This window comes from Poecilia formosa, unplaced genomic scaffold (genome assembly GCF_000485575.1).
Source record: "Poecilia formosa unplaced genomic scaffold, Poecilia_formosa-5.1.2 Scaffold238, whole genome shotgun sequence".
Classification (NCBI taxonomy): Eukaryota; Metazoa; Chordata; class Actinopteri; order Cyprinodontiformes; family Poeciliidae; genus Poecilia; species Poecilia formosa.
This window is the reverse complement of record NW_006800177.1, coordinates 316,295-334,591: the sequence shown is the minus strand read 5'-3', so window position 1 is coordinate 334,591 and position 18,297 is coordinate 316,295. Positions and strand designations below refer to the sequence as shown.

At 38.1% G+C, this 18,297-nt stretch overlaps 3 protein-coding genes across 5 annotated transcripts in view; all 3 read left to right on the top strand.

Annotated features, from left to right (window-relative positions):
* Positions 1–400: 400 nt before the first annotated feature.
* cox5ab (cytochrome c oxidase subunit 5Ab) lies at positions 401–3,423 on the top strand. Its single transcript, XM_007569219.2, has 5 exons — positions 401–562; positions 2,174–2,290; positions 2,742–2,863; positions 3,047–3,169; positions 3,306–3,423. Exons 1-4 carry the CDS (start codon positions 490–492, stop codon positions 3,158–3,160), a joined length of 426 nt encoding a protein of 141 aa, XP_007569281.1. The 5' UTR covers positions 401–489; the 3' UTR covers positions 3,161–3,169; positions 3,306–3,423.
* A 1,154-nt stretch (positions 3,424–4,577) lies between these two features.
* Positions 4,578–11,182, top strand: fam219b (family with sequence similarity 219 member B). The gene is made up of 6 exons (XM_007569218.2): positions 4,578–4,946; positions 6,485–6,593; positions 6,928–7,021; positions 7,116–7,193; positions 7,368–7,419; positions 9,167–11,182. Exons 1-6 carry the CDS (start codon positions 4,875–4,877, stop codon positions 9,314–9,316), a joined length of 555 nt encoding a protein of 184 aa, XP_007569280.1. The 5' UTR covers positions 4,578–4,874; the 3' UTR covers positions 9,317–11,182.
* Positions 11,183–12,420: 1,238 nt separating this feature from the next.
* The window catches only part of LOC103149863 (AT-rich interactive domain-containing protein 3B), a 59,877-nt gene continuing 54,000 nt past the window's right edge, over positions 12,421–18,297 (top strand). The window contains exons 1-2 of one of the 3 annotated variants that reach the window (XM_007569216.2): positions 12,421–12,813; positions 14,850–15,482. In XM_007569216.2, the coding sequence (XP_007569278.1) occupies positions 12,778–12,813; positions 14,850–15,482 (669 nt within the window). In that variant the 5' untranslated portion in view covers positions 12,421–12,777. The other 2 variants (XM_007569215.2, XM_007569217.2) reach the window with 2 other exon arrangements.

Genomic DNA, 18,297 nt, shown 5'->3' with positions numbered 1-18,297 from the left:
TACATCAATATCAGAATATTCCATTCCTATTCTATTGTTATAGCCACTAAGCATATTTAAATATGCTGAACTATGTATCAGTACAATTAAAAAATACAATTGTTTAAAAATGTAGCTTTGATAGATGTTTGAATAAGGTTTCCAGTAACAAAAAAGCGTGTTATGATCGATTAAATGAGCTGATACGTCATTGTGCCTGCTAAAACACATAACGCTGAGTGGAGTGGTGAACCGCTCCAAGATGGCCGCCCTAAATCTCGTCAGCGATAATAGGCGAGAGCGGTCCATGAGGCGTCTATTCTTAAGTGTGGTCTACTCTAGAAAACAAGAATTCACGTTCCAGAAATTACGTCAGGTCGACGTCCTCTACGTAGAGGCGTTCGGCTTTCTCCGTGAATCACGTGATGACAGGCGCCCTCATCGTGTCTGTCCGTCCAGAATTTCCCTCTCTATCACTTACAGGACGATTAGCATCTCCTGTTCGGCACCATGTTGCGAGCTCTTTCCCGTTTATCGACCTCAGGGTTCCGAAGTGTGGCTCGGACACGGACCGGTTACTCGGGTACGTAGGTCCGCTTTACACCTAGAGCAAAATCTTATAAAACTTTGAATACGATTGGTTTGCTCGGCTAGCATATAGCCACAAGCTAACACAGGGTGACATTGAAGCATTATTGAATGCAGCTGTTTCTTTTAGTTTCGTATTATCAGTGTTTTGCTCTTTTACGGTTCATTCTGTATTTTAATTGGGTTCTTGGAATGAAATTTAAAGAACAAGCCTCTCGACCTTGTGATGACCCCGTTTAGTCAGTTCAGAAGTGTCGGTAGCCGCAGTTTAACACAGCTATGACCAACACTCATTCTGTAGTTTTATTTGACCCACGGCTTAATTCATCTAATCAAAATGCGTTTTTCTGATCTGTTCTCTTTAAACCCGTGTAAAGTTCTCCAGCTCAGGTGAAAAGCTTTTTAGTCACTAAAAGGAAACAGAATAGAGTCTATGTTCATAAATAGTCATGAATCAAAGTGTATAATACCTTGAAGAAAGTGCAAAATTATGTTAGAAGAAGATGAGATTTAAGGACGAGCAACCTTCTGTTCCTCGTCCTGACCTGAGAAGTTTCACCTCTGAGTAAAACTAATAGGGGACAATATTAAGCACACGACAGCAGGTGGAGAACTACTGCTGGTTTGATTTTATCTTCTTTGAGAACTTTTAATGCTCATTTGGGATCATAGTTTAGTATGTTAAGTTGTTGATTAAAATCAGATGCATATTTAGTTTGTGGTCTGACAATAAATACCATTTGTGCAGTGGGATCAAGTGTTGCATGTGTCATTTGGAGCAAGTAGTTGTACCTTTTCATTCATTATAAATGACCATTATTCAGCATTAGATAGGCATTAGATTAGGTCTACTACTGGCGTCAGTGTGTAAAAGTATTTGTGATTTTGAAAAGTTACCTGCTCTGGTAACTTGAAAACCCTAATATGGCTGATGATTAAATGCAGAATGACACATTTAAGCATTTTTACAATTATAAAGACTGACAATGTATTTCCCCAGAAAAGTAGTTCAAAACTAATTTTAACTAAGAAATATTATTCTGTTGTATATGCGATCATGGGGAAGGTGGCTGATTCGAGTCTGTCCCTCCAACTTTGATAATTTCCACAAAAGGTAATTGTTGAAGAATTGTCTAACCTAGGTTCAGAAGGGAGGAAAAGGTAACATTTCACAATTGCTGAAAATGTGTTCCTCTGATTTCAGGTTTTTTTTTCTTATACAAGGCTGAGAAACTGTCAAGGTGACTGGGTTTTTCTCCAGTTGTACGGATTAAAGTAATGCAACTTAAGCACCATATTACTGTCTGGTTGTGTAATAATGGTAGTCAACCATCCGACAACAGCTTCTTATTCTTGTCTTACTCTATCAAAAGCAGAAGGCAAAATGTACAGCACAACAAGCACTTAGAGCTCCTTCATTTAGTTGTTCTATATTCTTAAGTTTAGTTTTTTGTTAAATGCCTGATTTATTTAAATAAAATAAATTTAAATTTATTTAAATAAAATAAATCAGGTGTTATTTCTTGGTGTGATTTTGTGATTGTTTTTATTTTTTTAATTAGGAAACAGGTTTTGCTTTATAATAATTCTGCACTTTTTTTCCCAGCTCCCCTGGCATCCAGATGTTATTCCCATGGGAAAGTGGAGACGGAAGAGGAGTTTGATTCTCGTTGGGTCACCTACTTCAGCAAACCTGACATTGATGCCTGGGAGCTGAGGAAAGGTGACTGCACTGGTTGCTGTTGTCATTAAGAGAGTTTCCTGGTGTTTTTGCTGATAATGTTTTGGTTTGTGTAGCTTTTAAAACTCCTCACCAGATCCACAAGAAGACTGAATTTCTGAGGAAGCTTTAGGCAAATTCAGCTAATGTAACTTAAAAGTTTAATACCTGTGGAAAAAAAAAAAAAACTTTCTTTAAGTTAGTAGTAGGCTGTTATTGTTCTAGCTTTTAACATACTTGCTAATCCAGTGAACACTGGGAGAAGCAGCCCTGGAATACCTGCACTTGTTTGTCTTTGTTGAGGCTGAAATACATATAGTAATTCTTCTAACAGGAAACAAACAGTTTTTTATTATCCTAACTGTGGAGGAAACTTTGTTGATGACACCAAGTGAGACTGTCACTTCTGAAATACTTACTGGCTGGTAAATAACAAGGATTTTACCAATTACAGGCATGAACACTTTAATTGGATATGACCTGGTCCCAGAACCCAAGATCCTAGATTCAGCATTAAGAGCTTGTCGTAGGCTGAACGATCTCGCCAGCGCCATCCGCATCCTTGAAGCCGTCAAGGTGAGTCTCACTCCCTCCATTGGCTAAGGCAAGAGTTCAGTTTCTTTTCTGAACTTTTTATCTAGCACTTCCAAACTGAAGCTCAGTCAGAGAGTCACGAAAATGCCAATGTTCCAGCATTTAGTGTACTGAAATTTACTTGTCTAATTTGCAATAAATCCAAGCATATTCTCCCATTTGCAGGACAAAGCAGGTCCCCACAAAGAAATCTATCCCTACGTGATCCAAGAGCTGAAGCCCACCCTCACAGAACTTGGCATCTCAACACCAGAGGAGCTTGGAATTGACAAGCTGTAGACTGTCGAGGTGAGAGGGTGTTTACACTACACACTGGCTCACACCCATGTTGTGTTTGTTGACTGTCTCAAAGTGTAAAACTGTAATGATGCACATAAAAATACCTGTGGGTTGAAACATCTCACTCTTCTCTTTTTTCTTTCAGGCCTTTTTAAGTGATGATTCTCCCGACTGACCCCCGTTGGAAATATCTATACTGTTAATTCAATACATTCTGTGCTGTTGTACAAATTAATGGATATAATAAAAAAACAGTTACCAAACGTGTTATGTATTTGAAAGAGAACTACAAATGTAATATGTGCTGATGATAAAAAAAAACATTAGAGGAAAGCCAGAGAAGTGCTGAGTTATAAATAAGTATATCACAAAAAGAAATTTGTTTTAAAGTGAAACTCATAGATTTATTGCACACACTGTGTAATACACACAGCACAGTGTGTGATAATGTGCTTAATAAATATATGTAGTGTTGCTTATCTGTGGATAATTTCTCATGCCTATTATGGCTTACAGATGATGAAAAGCGAGCATCAAGTTTTTAAGAAAATTGTTGCATATGACCTGAAAGGGTTTTTTCCTGTTCTTGTGCTACAAAATCAAAGGAAAGATTGATAATTTGACAATTTCATCAAAATTCACAAGGAGTGTATGCCAGAAAAAAAAAAAAAAAAAAACTACTGCTAAAGAAGCTTGCTCTTCAGAGTTCTGCATTTAAAATATCGATAGGAACTTAGTGGAAAGAAAGAAGTAGAAGGGACAACAGTAGCCTACAGGTTGTTTCTCAGTGATCCAATGTTCCCTTGTCATATTGAAGTACATTTTGCATTTTATTTGGAAATCAAAGTCCTAGAATCTTTAGAAAATTGGAGAGGCACAGAATCCATAATATATGAGGTTCAGTTTGAGGTTTCCAGGATCTGGGATGATTTTGGCAGCCATGTCATCATCAGGTGTTGGGTCATTGTGTTTTCTGAAGTTCAAAGATAGCATCCATTTATTAGGTGTTTTTTTTTTTTTTAATTAGAACATATTGTATGCTGAGGCTGGTTTCCTCATGTTGCCCTAAAGATGCAGCAATATGTGAACAGCTGTAAAGCAACCAGGTCTTCCTACACACCCAAGCAAAGTCACAGGCTTATCACCTCCTTACTATGCTACATTGATTCAGTAATTCAGATGAAAGGATACCTGACATAACATTTACATATAAAATGTAAACGATATCTTAAATATACAATGATCTGTATGTGTAAGTGCAGGAGCTCTATGAAACACTTACACTAAGTGTACCATAATTCCGTACACGTGTTTCCACTATATTTTTACATTTCGCTATCCACCCGTATCCACTCTCTTAGCCACTAGATGGCGACAAACTGCTAAAAAGCAGCGTAGTTTTACATATAGCAAAAGAAGAATCAGTGTAGTATTCGTAATTTAATACTTTATTTATTGTTACAAGTGTTTTAAAATTAATTGCTAACTAGCATTTGTCCTTATCCTTTTTTATGTATTTGCATTATTTATGGTCAATCTTTTAAACTCTGGAGTCGTTATCTATTTTTCCCCCGGAAGTAGAGACCTTGGCTAACACTGATAGCAACAGTCTAGCGGGCTAACAGAAGTGCCTAAAAGTAATCACCAGGTCCCTCTCCTGTGGGACTAATGTCATAGCTATGTTGTGGAATAAATTGTGACAACTAAACCGAAGATGATGAACGACATAATAGAGGAGCCTGAAAAGGACACACTCCTGGAGGCGCAGCAGGAACAAGTTTTGTCGGTAATGCTAAAGCTAGTCCAACGACAGCTTGGATGAAAACAGAAACTGGGAGGTTAGCTAGCTAGCCTAGCATGTCATCTTTGACAGTTGTTTACATGAGATAAGCTTCAAAGAAAAGCTTCTGAGTTTATATATGTGACAATAACACCAGCCTGGTAATTGACATAAAAAATACGTCTTTCTCAACCGCTTTCTCCTGTTCGAACAGTTAGGGTTTATAATGAAAGCTAAACTAATACAAATACAACAAAGTGCATTTGTGTTGTAATCACAGTGCTGTTTATTTGTAACCCCCCCCAAAAAAATCTTTTTATAGGTTGCTCATCAAATGTGTGTTTCAATAAACACTCTTAATATTCATAAGTTCATGTATTTACTCAACAGTCCCAACCTTAACATATTTTGTCGCGTTGCATCCACAAACGTCAATGTATTTAAAGAGGGAAATTGATTCTTAAGTTACCTTACGGTAAATAAAAGCTTGACAGTGTGGTGTGCTTTTGTGTTTAGCTGTTGCAACTCTTTAGATTTGTTCCTAACATCTTTACACGTTTGGAGGTTGAAAATGTTGTTCTGCAACATATCTCAAGCTTAATCAGATTCAATGGAAAGTCTGAAAATCAATTTTCAAGTCTAGCCAGAGTGTCTGTGTTAGATAAATGACTGGACTATGATTCTTACACATAAATATACTTTGATCCAATCCATTCTACTGAAGCGCCGGCTGGCTGTATGTTTAGGGTTGTCCCACTAAAAGTTGAACTTCTGCCCCAGACTTATGCAGCCTCACGTTTTCTTGCATGTATTAAGCTTCATGCATTTTCATGTAAACTATATGCTCTGTCTCTGCTGAAGAAGATCTTTCCCATAGCATGATGCTGCCTCCACTTTGTTCCCCAGTGTGGACGGCATATTCTGATAATACAAAATCCAATTCATTTATAAAGTACATTTAAAACGGCAAGTTTATCAAGTATACAAATAAGTTAAGAAAAAGGGATAAAAGTCAATCTATTAAATAATTATTAAAACACTTACACGACAGACACAAAAAAAGACCATGTCAGCTTATATGGTGCCAAACGTTATTGAAAAAGAAGGAAGATCATTCTGGAGTAAATGAGAGAGGTGCAGACAAGGAACGCCATTTAGGCATTTCTAAGAAAACAACAGGATTTTGAAATGAATTTGGTGACATTGAGAGGCCAGTGAAGAGCAGACAAAATGGCTGAGAACAGACGCACTACTTTTGTTTATTCTGGGCCGTCAGTTTACATGGATTTCCAAGTCTTGGTTCAGTTTCAGTTTAGTTCAGTTTCCTTATTTTGGAATTAGTGGCAGTGTAATTTACAAAGGGGTGTCTTTATAAAGAGGCTATATGCAAATGTATACACACATTTCATACTGTTGCGTAAAATAAACAATAACAAACTTGAGTATCTAAGTTAAGACATTGAGGTTTGTGGTTGTGGTCTGACAAAAATGCGGAACTGTTTAACGGTTATGAACCCTCTTTGTTTGAATTTGTGAAATTTCAGGGACCAAGTAACAGCACAAGACCTAAGATTCCAGATGGAGGCATCCGGCCGGTGGAAAAGAGAGGACCTTACATCATGTCCAGAGCTCCAGCCATCCACCTCAAACTACGTGAGCATTTTCACTAATAATGCAAGGGGAGAGATGAGAACAACGTTAAATTACATCTATGAACCACCAGTGATTTATATAAGTTATATTTAAGTATTCCATTGAGGTTAAGTCCCTGACTTTTTAGAATGTTTAGGGTTTATTTCATCCGAGGTCATAGAATGCAGATATCATGTGCAAACAGTACTGACCGGCTTTAAACAATCAGGGATTATACATTAGAATATGTGCACAGTAGCACTGATGAATCTCAGTATGGTTTAATCAATAATCTGGTTGTTGGTTTCAATCTGTCACCGTAAGGATGACATTTATTCTTTTTGATCGTTCAAAGAGAAACACAGGGAGATGGTGAGGAAAGCGCTAAAGAAGAAAGCCCTCTCTGCTGGTCTTCCAGTGGCACAACAGCCCAGACAGGGAGTCAAGAGGTGGGGAAAGAGAAAAGCAGATTTTTTTTTTTAAATCATGTCACACGAAACAGGGATGTTTAAAGAGATATTTTTTTTCTACCTTCTTTTTCAGGACGGTGAAGTTTAACAAGGGCTACGCTGCTTTAAGCCAGAACGCTGAGGAAATGTTGGTGGCGCTAGACTCAGACAGGTGGGGCACACAGAAAGAGGCATAAATCAATCCGATGATGCCGCCTTCGAGGTCAAAATGATCTTTAAAACCGTATTTACGGCTTGATAATGCTGTAAAGTTGGCGCTGCACTGCTGATTTAGTTTAACAGCTACATTTACGACATTCACAGTCTCTCTTCCTGATGTTTTCAGTGATGAAGAGATCGATTTTGAGCAGTATTCCTCAGGATACTCTTCAGCCGAGGTGAGTTTGTCTCACTGGACATTTTTCAGATTTGTCTGATTCTTTGACATATTGTCAAACTGGCTGCGGGACTGTCGGCCTGTGGTTGCGGGAAGATCATTTTGTTTTCTTTTCACCGAGGTCAATTAGTGCATTTTTTATTCTCTGTGTGCACCTTTTCACACTATTAAGAAAGTGGTTTATTGAAAGCCTTGCCTTCAGAGTAATTATTCACAAACTATTGCGCAATTTTCTTTTTGCAGGACATCTGTAACAGATATATAGATTTTAAAGCAAATAGGAGGCAAAAGATAAATGAAACAGTTTTTCTTATAGCACTAATAGAAAATTACTTTATTGAGTTATTTCAACTAACAACCACATTAGCCACGTCACATATGACAATTTTTAGTTTTTTTTTACTCAGTAGTCATTGAGTTAATGCCACAGTAATTTATGTGCATAGTTGTTTTCCTTTTTCTTCTCACACCCTCGTTTCAGGTGATATGTGACATATGCTGTACAGAGAAATTGCCTGGCCTTATTTCCTATGTTAGTCTTGAGTTTGTGCATTTGGATTTGTTTATACAGGCTCCCCACCACAGTATTTTTTTTAATAGCTGCTCTCATTCTTCTATAAGTATTCATTTGGGTGAGATCACTGTCGTGCATGAAAACAAACAGTCTCGCTGTGACTGTCAAATGGCTTTGTTTTTAATTGTAGAATATCTTAATGTACCACAGGGTACATATTTCAGATCTGAGCAGGCCTGTCCACCTATGTCTAATCTGGATGTATATTATTCTTTTCTCAGCTTAGCTTTTATAGACTCTCTTTAGGAACTACAAGTCTTTTTCCTGGAACTCCTTAAAACAAGCCAAACTTGTCTATTATCCTCTCATTTGTTTGGACTCTCATGAACTTTTTTTTTTATTTAACATACTTGCTGAAGCTAACTGAAGGCCTTTTTAAATTGAGTTTTTTGATCTTTTGGGATTATTCTGAGTCTTGTAAAATCTCTTTTCAAATTAAACTGGCTGAAACTTCCACACCCAGGAAGATTGGCAGCTTTATGCAAATTAAATGTTATTATATTCTTATAATAGCTGGAGATGGGGACCAGCAACCCTCCCGACCCCACTGAGGGACAAGGATGTAAATAAAATGGATGGATGGATGGATGGATGGATGTTCTCATGATAAACTTACAATCTTCTCAAAAGTTAGTCCTAGAGAAGCCCCCAATCAATCATCTAAATATCAGAATCTGCCGCTTTTCCCTTAGTTGGTTCTGTTTGGTGATTGGCCTGGAAAAAACTGAAATATCTTGATTTATAGCAAATGTCTATAAATGTCTCGTTATACACTTTGTTTTAGTTGAAGAATCAGACAAAAGGTAAGGGCAAGTATGTTCTTGATAAACCAGTTAAACTTGTAATCCCTTTATCTTTAAAACTTGTCTTTGTCAATAAACCTACAGCATGACTATATTTATCCTGTATGTTTTAGTCCTTAAAATTTTAACTTGACAGCTATCAATTATTTGTTAAAAATTTGGATAAAAAGTGCTCAAGGTATTTTATCCCGATGATCTAATCAGGCAGGAAACTTCAGGAAATTGTCTAAAAAAAACCCAAAATACTTCCCTCATCAGTTCTCTACATAGGATAAAACTAACTTCAAATGTAAACTCACTAACATTTATCAGCTTTAGCTCAACTGTTCTGTGAGGTTCTAGTGGAGTGTGTATTTTTTTTTCCTCCCCAGGTCCATCCTGATTTAAGCAAGCAGCTGCTTCAGGATGGCTACCACCTGGATGAGATTCCTGATGATGAAGACTTGGACCTGATTCCCCCCAAAGCCATGGGTTCTTCTATGTGCTGCTGCTTTGAGTGCCCGTCTTGCCCCATGCAGTGATGTCGGTGCTGTGACTTGGACCTTCTGAAGGTCTGACTCTTTATTCAGCTCGCTAGTTGCTGGGGCCAAAGCTCTTCTTTCTAATGCAGCTCAGCTGCTGCATGTTGCCTGAGGAAATCCAGCTCTGAGGCCTGATGCTGGACTGCAAGCATTGAACACTGAGATCGCTCAGCTGCAGTGAGAATGCAGAAGGACATGAGAGCAAGCCTTATCCACTGTGACTCCAAAGCCTAACTAATTGTATTTATTTATCATGTTCTTGCAGCATTACACAAAACAAGCCGTAACTATGACACTGGTCTGAGTTGAGTGATGGAGTATTTCAACATTCTTGATAAGAATGTTGACTCAAGGAGGAGCTGGCTGGTTTATTTCCTCCATGGTGAGCAGGTCTGTAACCCCCTAGAATACCACCAGTATGAAAGGTCTTTGTGGAAAGTTTAACCCTTTGACAAATCTGAAATGATCAGCTGTTTATCTGTAACTGTTAAATAATATATTGGCACCTCATGGGAATACTGGCAGCACCTGAGTGCACAATAGTACTTTCATTTTTATTTTTACTTCCTCTGTCATTATAATCTACATCTGGTTCTCTCTCTCTCTCGCTTCCTCTCTCTCTCTCTTTCTCTCTCTCGAAACTCTAAATAGCAAGGTGACCATACATATGTAGCACCTGTCTCAGCAAATGCAACTCGGAACAAAACTGCAGCAAACTAAGAAGCACTCCGTTCATACATTTGGCACATTGTACAGCTTCTGTTTATGGTTCAAAATGTAGTTTTGACGACTGTGCTTAAATTGAGGATTACATTTGGATCTTGTCGTTCACCTTGGCACAGATCTACAATTAAAAAAAACAAAAACAAATGTACTGAAGAGACTGAAGATAGACAAAATGATTCCTCAAGGTAAATTTCTTTTGATTTGTGTAGTATTTTGGTTTAAGCAGCTCCTAACAAAATATGTCTCCACATCAGATTTGTGTTACATTATTTATTTATCATTGCATTTAAGTGTATGCTGAAATACTTGTTACAAGTTATTTACAGTTCTAATATAATTTACATTTAGTGTTAGTATTCATACATTTATTTGCTTTGTGTTCTGATGCTTGTTGTGGCGTCCAACACTTCAGAACGTATTTGTCATTGAGATTACAGCATTAACTGTTTTCACTTTTGGATGCATCTTAAAACTATTAACACCATCTATTTGTCAGAGATGAAGAGACTTCTCCCTCTCAGGAGGGTTTTATGCGCGGATGCACAGAGATCAGATAAGACTTTTGCATATATATTTAAAATTAAATTTGAAAATTACACACCCGCTCCAGAGAATAAAATATTACAGGCAGGATAAAAACCTCCCTACCTACTGTTGCATATATGCACAGCAAAACAGTTCACCACATTAAGGAAGTATAGGACTAGATGAAAAACAAAATTCTGTGCTAGGACAATGTAGGAAGAGCTGAAAGCGGGTCATAAATCCTGAATTGGAGAGTTGAAATACGCAGCATAACCTCCTTACATTTTATAGTTTTAAGGCAGGTTTCTGGTTTGAGCAGACTGCTTTATATGGACCTACTAAATTAATTTTTTAACCCCATTTCTTGCTCTGTGGTGTGTTTTGATGTAGATTAAATTTTGCACTTAACACCAATTGCCAGTAGCAAGTACACTTGACTCACCTGTACTATGCAACTATGGGACAATCTGCTTGTTGTAGAACATTGTGACAAGGTTGTGTTATTGAGTGCTGAATGCAATAAATAAATGTTTTGTTGTTTGTTTTACAACTGTAAATACTCGGTTCCCATTGTACTCTGTTGGTTTACATTATAAATAAAAAAATCAATTAACATGGTTTGTATTTGTGTTCATTGAAAGTAACGGTGCGAATTGTGTAAAGAATTCACATTACAGGGAACCTCTTTCTTTTTGGACTACCACAATCTTTGTTCTGTTCAACCACTTAAATATGAGAAATTGCTGCTCTTTCAGAACAGGATGACTAAAGCATTGGCTATCCAGACTAATACATGTCATTTAAACCAATTATCTTCTGTTGAAATGAGTAGGATCATTTTTCAAATTGTCTAAACACGTTGTGAACGTTAACTACTTCATTTCTTTTAATTAGAAAAAAAAACCTAAACATTTTGACTTAAAGCACGTCAATGAACACTGGTATTACCAGATGCTTTAACTTTTAAAATACTTATCAGTTCAAAAAGTTTTTGATCAAACAAAACATGTTCTCACTGACTTCTGCTTAATTAAGATCCTACATTCCACTTTAAAAAAAAATAATAAAAAATTCCTACTGGTATATCTTTACCTAAACATCACCAAATTGCACATCAAAACAATTTATTCAAATTTGTCCTTTTTTAAGTATAAATTTCAAATAATTTTGTCGTAATTACATGCCTCAGAACAAGAAAAATGCAAACCACTTCCCCACTAATTATAAATCAAATTATAAATTTAATTAGGTTTTCAAATATGTTAAGTGTATCTACTGCAAGGTGCAGTTTGACATTTCTCTATTAAATTGTATTTTTATTGGTCTTATGTAACTGTACTTTTCTGATAAACAAAATTTTGCGTTAGCTCTTAATCATAACCATTACAATCAAAACAAATAAACGCTTCAGATCTGTAACCGTGTAAGGAATATGGACAAATGTTTAACTTTTTAAATCGAATTGCCGACATTAATTTCCGGAAGGGGGCAGCATAGAGCTGTGCTGCTTGATCTACCTGTTGAGGTAAACATTTTCCAAGTTGTTGTAACATGTCGTTTGAAAGACTTTTATGCTACAGAAGCAAAATGTGTAAGTTGTGCATCTACAGTATACACCCTAAAATGTAAAAATCTGTACACGTTGGCTTCAAGAATATACACGCGACTGCATCAATACCTGTGTTTTTATTTTGATTCAGTTAAAAATAAGGCTTAATTATGATGTTGTCGCAATAACCGCAAACACGTTCTTTGTAATCCTCAAACGGTTGAGGAATAATGAAATTACTGTCAGATAAAAGCATGTATTAACTTAATTAAATCGAAATACTTGTTGCTGTCGTTGGGCGGGCCTAACGCTGGTGTGCGCCATGCGAGGGGGGTGTCAACTCCACTGGAGAAAAAAAACGGCAGGGAGTTACCTCGGCGCTTTCCGAGGTATGAGATTGGGTCATTTACCACCCTGCTCCCTTATCTATTAAAGAAGGAAATAACGAATTTTACGAAAGCGGTTGGAAAACGGACAGAAAAAAACGGGCAAACCTGGAGAACTGGCCCAGGAGAAAACGTCGGATAGCTCCTTTTTCTCCTTCTGCCGGCGGATCAGTCGGAATCTGAGGGGCGTGCACGCGCGCATGCGTGTGTGTTTACAAGTGTTTGAACTAGTGCCAGAAACGAGGGAAGGAGGATAAAACCCCAAGGAAGGAGGGATGGTGGACAACTCCAGCAGTAGCAAGGCGCAAATGGTGAGTGGTGGCTGTGCTTGTTTGTGGCTCTGCTCTTCTCTGACCTGGCAGCGAGCTGAAAAAGCCCTCCGAGAGTTCGTTTTTACGCTTTTATTCACGCTGCCGAGAGGAGGAGGTGGCTGCTGATCGCGTAGTTTCCCAAAGAAAAAGGAGAGCAAAGTTTGGAGAGGTAACATGTCCTTTAGAGCTGGTTACTTTTCATTCGTTTTTAATTTGGCAGCTGGGGCAAAATTTTTGATTTGTATTCTTAAAAAAAAAAGCGTAAGTTGGCTGACTTGGCATGTTTGCATGTTATCTCCACCTTATCTCTTATGTTATCCACGTTATTTTGAGGATGTGGCAGCTAACTTGCTCTAATACGGAGGAGGTGCTTTAACTGTGTCTGTTTTTTTTTTTTCCCACTTGGTAGTTTGCTATTAATAATAATGTTGACCAAAACCTAGGACTTAATTGGCGACAGTTTTCACATTAATATAATATGATTATAGTTTAATTAATTATGTCAAATTTGTGTCCATCCCTCTCTTTGACGACCGTCTACTTCCAATACCAGTCCGGGTTCTGGTCATTTCACATTCTTGCCATTTCCTACGTTTTAAATTTTGTCTATTTAGGCTCGAAAAGGTGGGCGTCCTGGTAATTTGACCCCTTTGCCACTTTGTACCCCCATTTCTCCTCCGTGTCTTTGAAGAAATTGTGCTTTTTTATTACGAGTATTTACGTTAAGTATGTGGATTTTTGGGCTCACCTGTAAAATCCAACTGAATTAAAATTCAGTTGGATTTTATAATCTATTACTTCCTATTTCCTTTGAGTTTTGGTTGTAATCTCAATTTGGGCCAGATGACTCTGGAAACACAACCACTGACCAAATCAAAATAGTAAATCTATGTGACCTTCTGCTGGTAGAAAATGTTGGAATTTGTAATCATATTTCCTTTTAAAAGACCTTCCAATTTGCATAAAAAGCATTGGAAATCATTTGTTGTCAAAACGGGTACAAAACACCTCCTTGTATGAATTTGAGATAATAAAAAAAAAAGCCAATGCTGAGTGGGTAAGAGGGATAAATGACCAGCACCCTTGTCAAGTGTCAACCCTGTGATTGGAAAACAATTTTTCAAAAGCAGTCGAGTCATTTTCTATTATCTGCTCATATATGCAGGGAAATGTGGTTATGAATTCAATAAATAATATCAGCAGGACGTCACTTAGCATTGTCTTGGTTTGATCAAGGATCATAATCTATCAAATTTCCAAAAGTCAACGGGGATCAGAACACAAATGAATAAAATGGGGTGTAACACAAAAATTTAAATTCATTTAAGATTTTAACAGTTATGACTTTTTTCATTTTTAGAATTTATGAAAATGCTGAACTAAATAATAATAAAAAAAAAAAAAAATCCCCATTGTGGTCAAATTACAGTGGAAGAAACACTTCATAAAGTGCTCCACAGCGGGATAATAAATAACCCAAAATCTGTGAAAATAGAATCTTAAAATGCTATTTCAATAAAATAAAATTACATGTCAGACTTGTTCACCAAAAATAACCAAGAGAAATTGTTCCTGGGTAAAGATTCGGCGACAAATTTACGTGGAGCCCGTGTCCTAAGAGTCATAGCAGTCAATATTTATCTGCCGTCTATGTGCCGTTTTCTATTTAAAATTGAATTTGTTGTCTGCATCAGTCATTTTAACACCCGGTTATATTGCAATGTGCTTAATTGTTAGTTTCCTTTATTTAGAGCGTGTGTGGATTTACAGTATTTGAGTATACATAAAAAGGATAAGATAAGAGTGGAAATATTTTAGTATTGATTCTACCGCATAATGTCCTGGATTTATTATTCTTTTATTTTACAGCAAAATTTATTTTGAACCCGGTTTAATAATGTCCCTACCACTGAAAACATGTTTTTTTGGTTATTTAGAAACTTGTTGTATGTATGCAAATTTGTTGCCAACGTATCTTTACGGAGAGAGTAGCTTTCCTTATCTGTTCTTTATGGTTCTTTCTCTTCCCTCCACAGCCAAGCATGTCTCAGGAGCCCGGTGTGGCTTTTCCACAGAGCACTTCTACAGGGGGAATGAAGCTGGAGGCAGTGATGGAGCAGCTCCAGCGCCAGCAGCAGGCCCGTCTGGAAATGGAGAGGAAGGAACGGAAGCTGCGAGAGGCCCACATCATGTACGCTCAGCAGGTTGCAGCCCAGCAGGCCATCCTGGCTGCAGCCCGGGCTTCCGGGGCAAGCTTCATGGGCAAAGGCATGGCCGGAGGCGTTCCTGCAGCCGGCTTGCCTCCTCGGGTGTCCAATCAGAGCAGCGTGGACTCGGAAAGAGAGGAGGATGAGGACAGAGGCCGGGATTCGGGGGATGAGGATGACGACAACGAGATGATGGAGGGGGACGAGGGAAGCGACGAGGATGAGGGAAACCCCAGCGGCCTGGAGTTTCTCCGCAAGCAGACCCTGGCTCTGCAACAGAACGCCTCCCGCATCCCAGCCCGTCCGTTCGCAGGCTACTCCATGTCGGCCCCCCAGAGAGCTGCCTCCCCACCTGTTAGAGTGAAGCAGGAACCTGATGAGGGCATGTCCCCTGCAGGGCCAAACTCGTCTGCCTCCCCTAATGGACAGGCCGACTGGGGATTTGAGGACCATTTCAGACAGGTTAGTTCCTTCCTCTGTGTGGCTCCTGATGCTATGATGCATTTTTCCATTTACTCTTTCTTGATTGCAAATTGTGTTTTGCTCTTTTCCTAGTCATGTCCTCCAAATATTGAGTTTCCTCTGCTAATATTAACTCTCTGAACATGTTCCTGTCTTTTGTTAAATTTTGTGAGCTTAGTGTGATTTCTCTGCTAACACCCCCTGCTGGGAAAGACGGCTTAATCTTGACTGCGTCGTGCACTGCTCCGGGAGTATCTTTGTAAAACACTTCAAATCTCTACAGGGGGTTGACCGCCGATTGGCTTTTGTGGTGGGTAAAAGAAAAAAAAAAAAAAAGAGCCTCTTGAGTGAGCCTTGGCAGACTGCCAGGCCGAGGTGCAATGTGTTCACGCTCGCCAGTTTTCTCCTCCTGCACTCACATTTTGAGTGTGTGTATCTTGCTCTTTGTCCCTCTTGGCGCTTTGCTCGGGCTCTGGTTTGGCTCTGGTCCAAGCAGCGGAGTCAGGCGGGGCAGTGCTGCTGCTGTGAGGCTGTGGGTGGCTGCCTGGGTCAGCTTGATGATTTTGGGTGGGTGGAAAGGTTGGATGTAGTACACAGTAGCAGCCACCCCAAGAGGTTCGGCTGTGTGCCAAGTGAACTTTCCCTTGAAGGTAAATATTGCCTCAGCACCGTGTTACAGAACACTGACATGTCAGGAGGGAACCGAGCCAAGCGCCATGTGGTTTAACATCATAGCTGCAGACGGAGCAGGTTAAACATGGTGCTCAGGAGCCTGTAAGTGAGATGAAAAGCTGTAGCTGTGCAGAAAGTGGACAGTATAACAGGACATGTGATTGGACAGTGGGCTAGGATGATTTGGCTCTCATGTGCTTCTATTTTATTATCTATTTAAAGGCAGTGGCCATTTATTGCACTGGGGAAACAGATGTTTACAGGGACGCAGCGTCTGGAATCATGTGTTAAGTGCATGATATAAAATAAAATAACATGTCATAATATTTACATACAAATTTGGAACACTCAATTAGCAATCTGAGTTTTGCTTAAAACAAAAAGATAGAATTATTCCAACTGTTCTTAAAATAATCTAACATATCTGTTACATCTATTACTGTTATTTCAATACTTGAGGAAAGACATTAAACAAACACTTAATATTGTTCACATCATGGGAAATGTACATTTTTACTATTCTGCTATTTTTATAATAACAATTGAAGTACAATGAGTTTATATTAGTTAGCTCGTTAATTAATTGACCTTCCTGCTCAGTTAGCGATATAAGTTTCGCTGTTTGGTTATGCAAAAGAATTATGACCAAATGGCTAAATGTGCTTTTTTTGTTAGTTTGGTGAACATATAGTAGCATTTTTTTCAGCAAATTGATAGGCTGTGCATATAAACAAGTTAGTGCTGGACATCGCTGCGGTACTTTACTCCGTGCATCCAAAGAAAACTCTGGTCATTCTGACACGCTTTCCGGTCTTTTATTAACAGGATTTCAAACCCTAAACACATGAGGAGAAACATTTTAGGTCAAAACCCAACAAACAGAAAGAATTCTTTTAAAAATAGAAGCCATCCATTATCGTGTAGGCTACTTTAAGGCACTAGTTACATTAAATATGGCAACTAAAGAGAAAAAACAATATTTAGATTCAGTCATAGTTTCATACATGTATATTCATTCCCTCACTGAATCAGTGGTGCGAAAAAGTATATAAAGTAACAATCCCGATTTTAAATGTTTTTAGGGATTGCCAAGAAACATTTGGTGATCCAAATTGTAACTGTTTTGGTGAAAACAGATGTAATAATTCTCATCTTAGGTTTTGACATGTTTCTGATTTTAAAAGGTATGCAGTCATGTTTTGAGAACTCATCACTGTTGCTAAAAAAAAAAAAAAAAAAAGCTGTTTGGTCATTCATGATTGAAACAGCTAACTGCAGTCTCTACCGAGCAGAAAGCCCAAATTAACCAGCGAATACCCAGTGTTACTCTATAATACGACAGAACTGTAATATTCTTCACATTAAGCACAGCATAAGAAATACAAAATTTTTAAGGTGTTTATATGATTTATATAAAGAAGTTACAATAAATGTTTCTAATATTTCCACATAGATTATTTTTTTGTGTAAATACTATGAAACTAGTATTATTTTTTTTACTCAAGGTTATCACAGGGGAATGTCCCATCTGTCTCAACCGCCCCAAAAATATTACATCCAAGATTTTTTATGCCTCTTTCCAAAGACGCGTTCAAGCTTGGCCAGAGATCACTCCTTTTCATCACAGTGTGACTCTTTAAAGAACTGAGCCTTCATTGGCCCTGCGCTGCCAATGGAGGTAGTCACACAGCAAAGTTGACGAGTAGGTGTGAAGTGGGGAATTGCATGAACATTGCACTATTATATCCATGTTGCTGTCATTTGTTGCTTCTCTAATGCCAACTTCACTTGTTAAAGCCCGTTGTCCGAGGATGAGATGGGCAGTAACATGCAGGTGTTCAATTGATGTGAAAGTGAAATAAAACTTTTTGCTTCACTCATAAGGCAGCGCTTGTCAGTTTTCTGAATTCTTTCACCTGGATTTTAGATATTTGATGTGAACTAGATCTTATCCCATGTGTAACTGCAGGTTTGCACTGCTGTCACAACTGAATAATAATGCTATTATTACACAAAAAAGACTGCACTGTTTTTTTTTTTATTGTGCGTAAAGGAAAAATTCTTTGCAGAAATAAACTACAATACTACCCAGATGTACATTGTTTTTAATTTTTTAAAAATCCTACTCTGTCAACACTTTTCC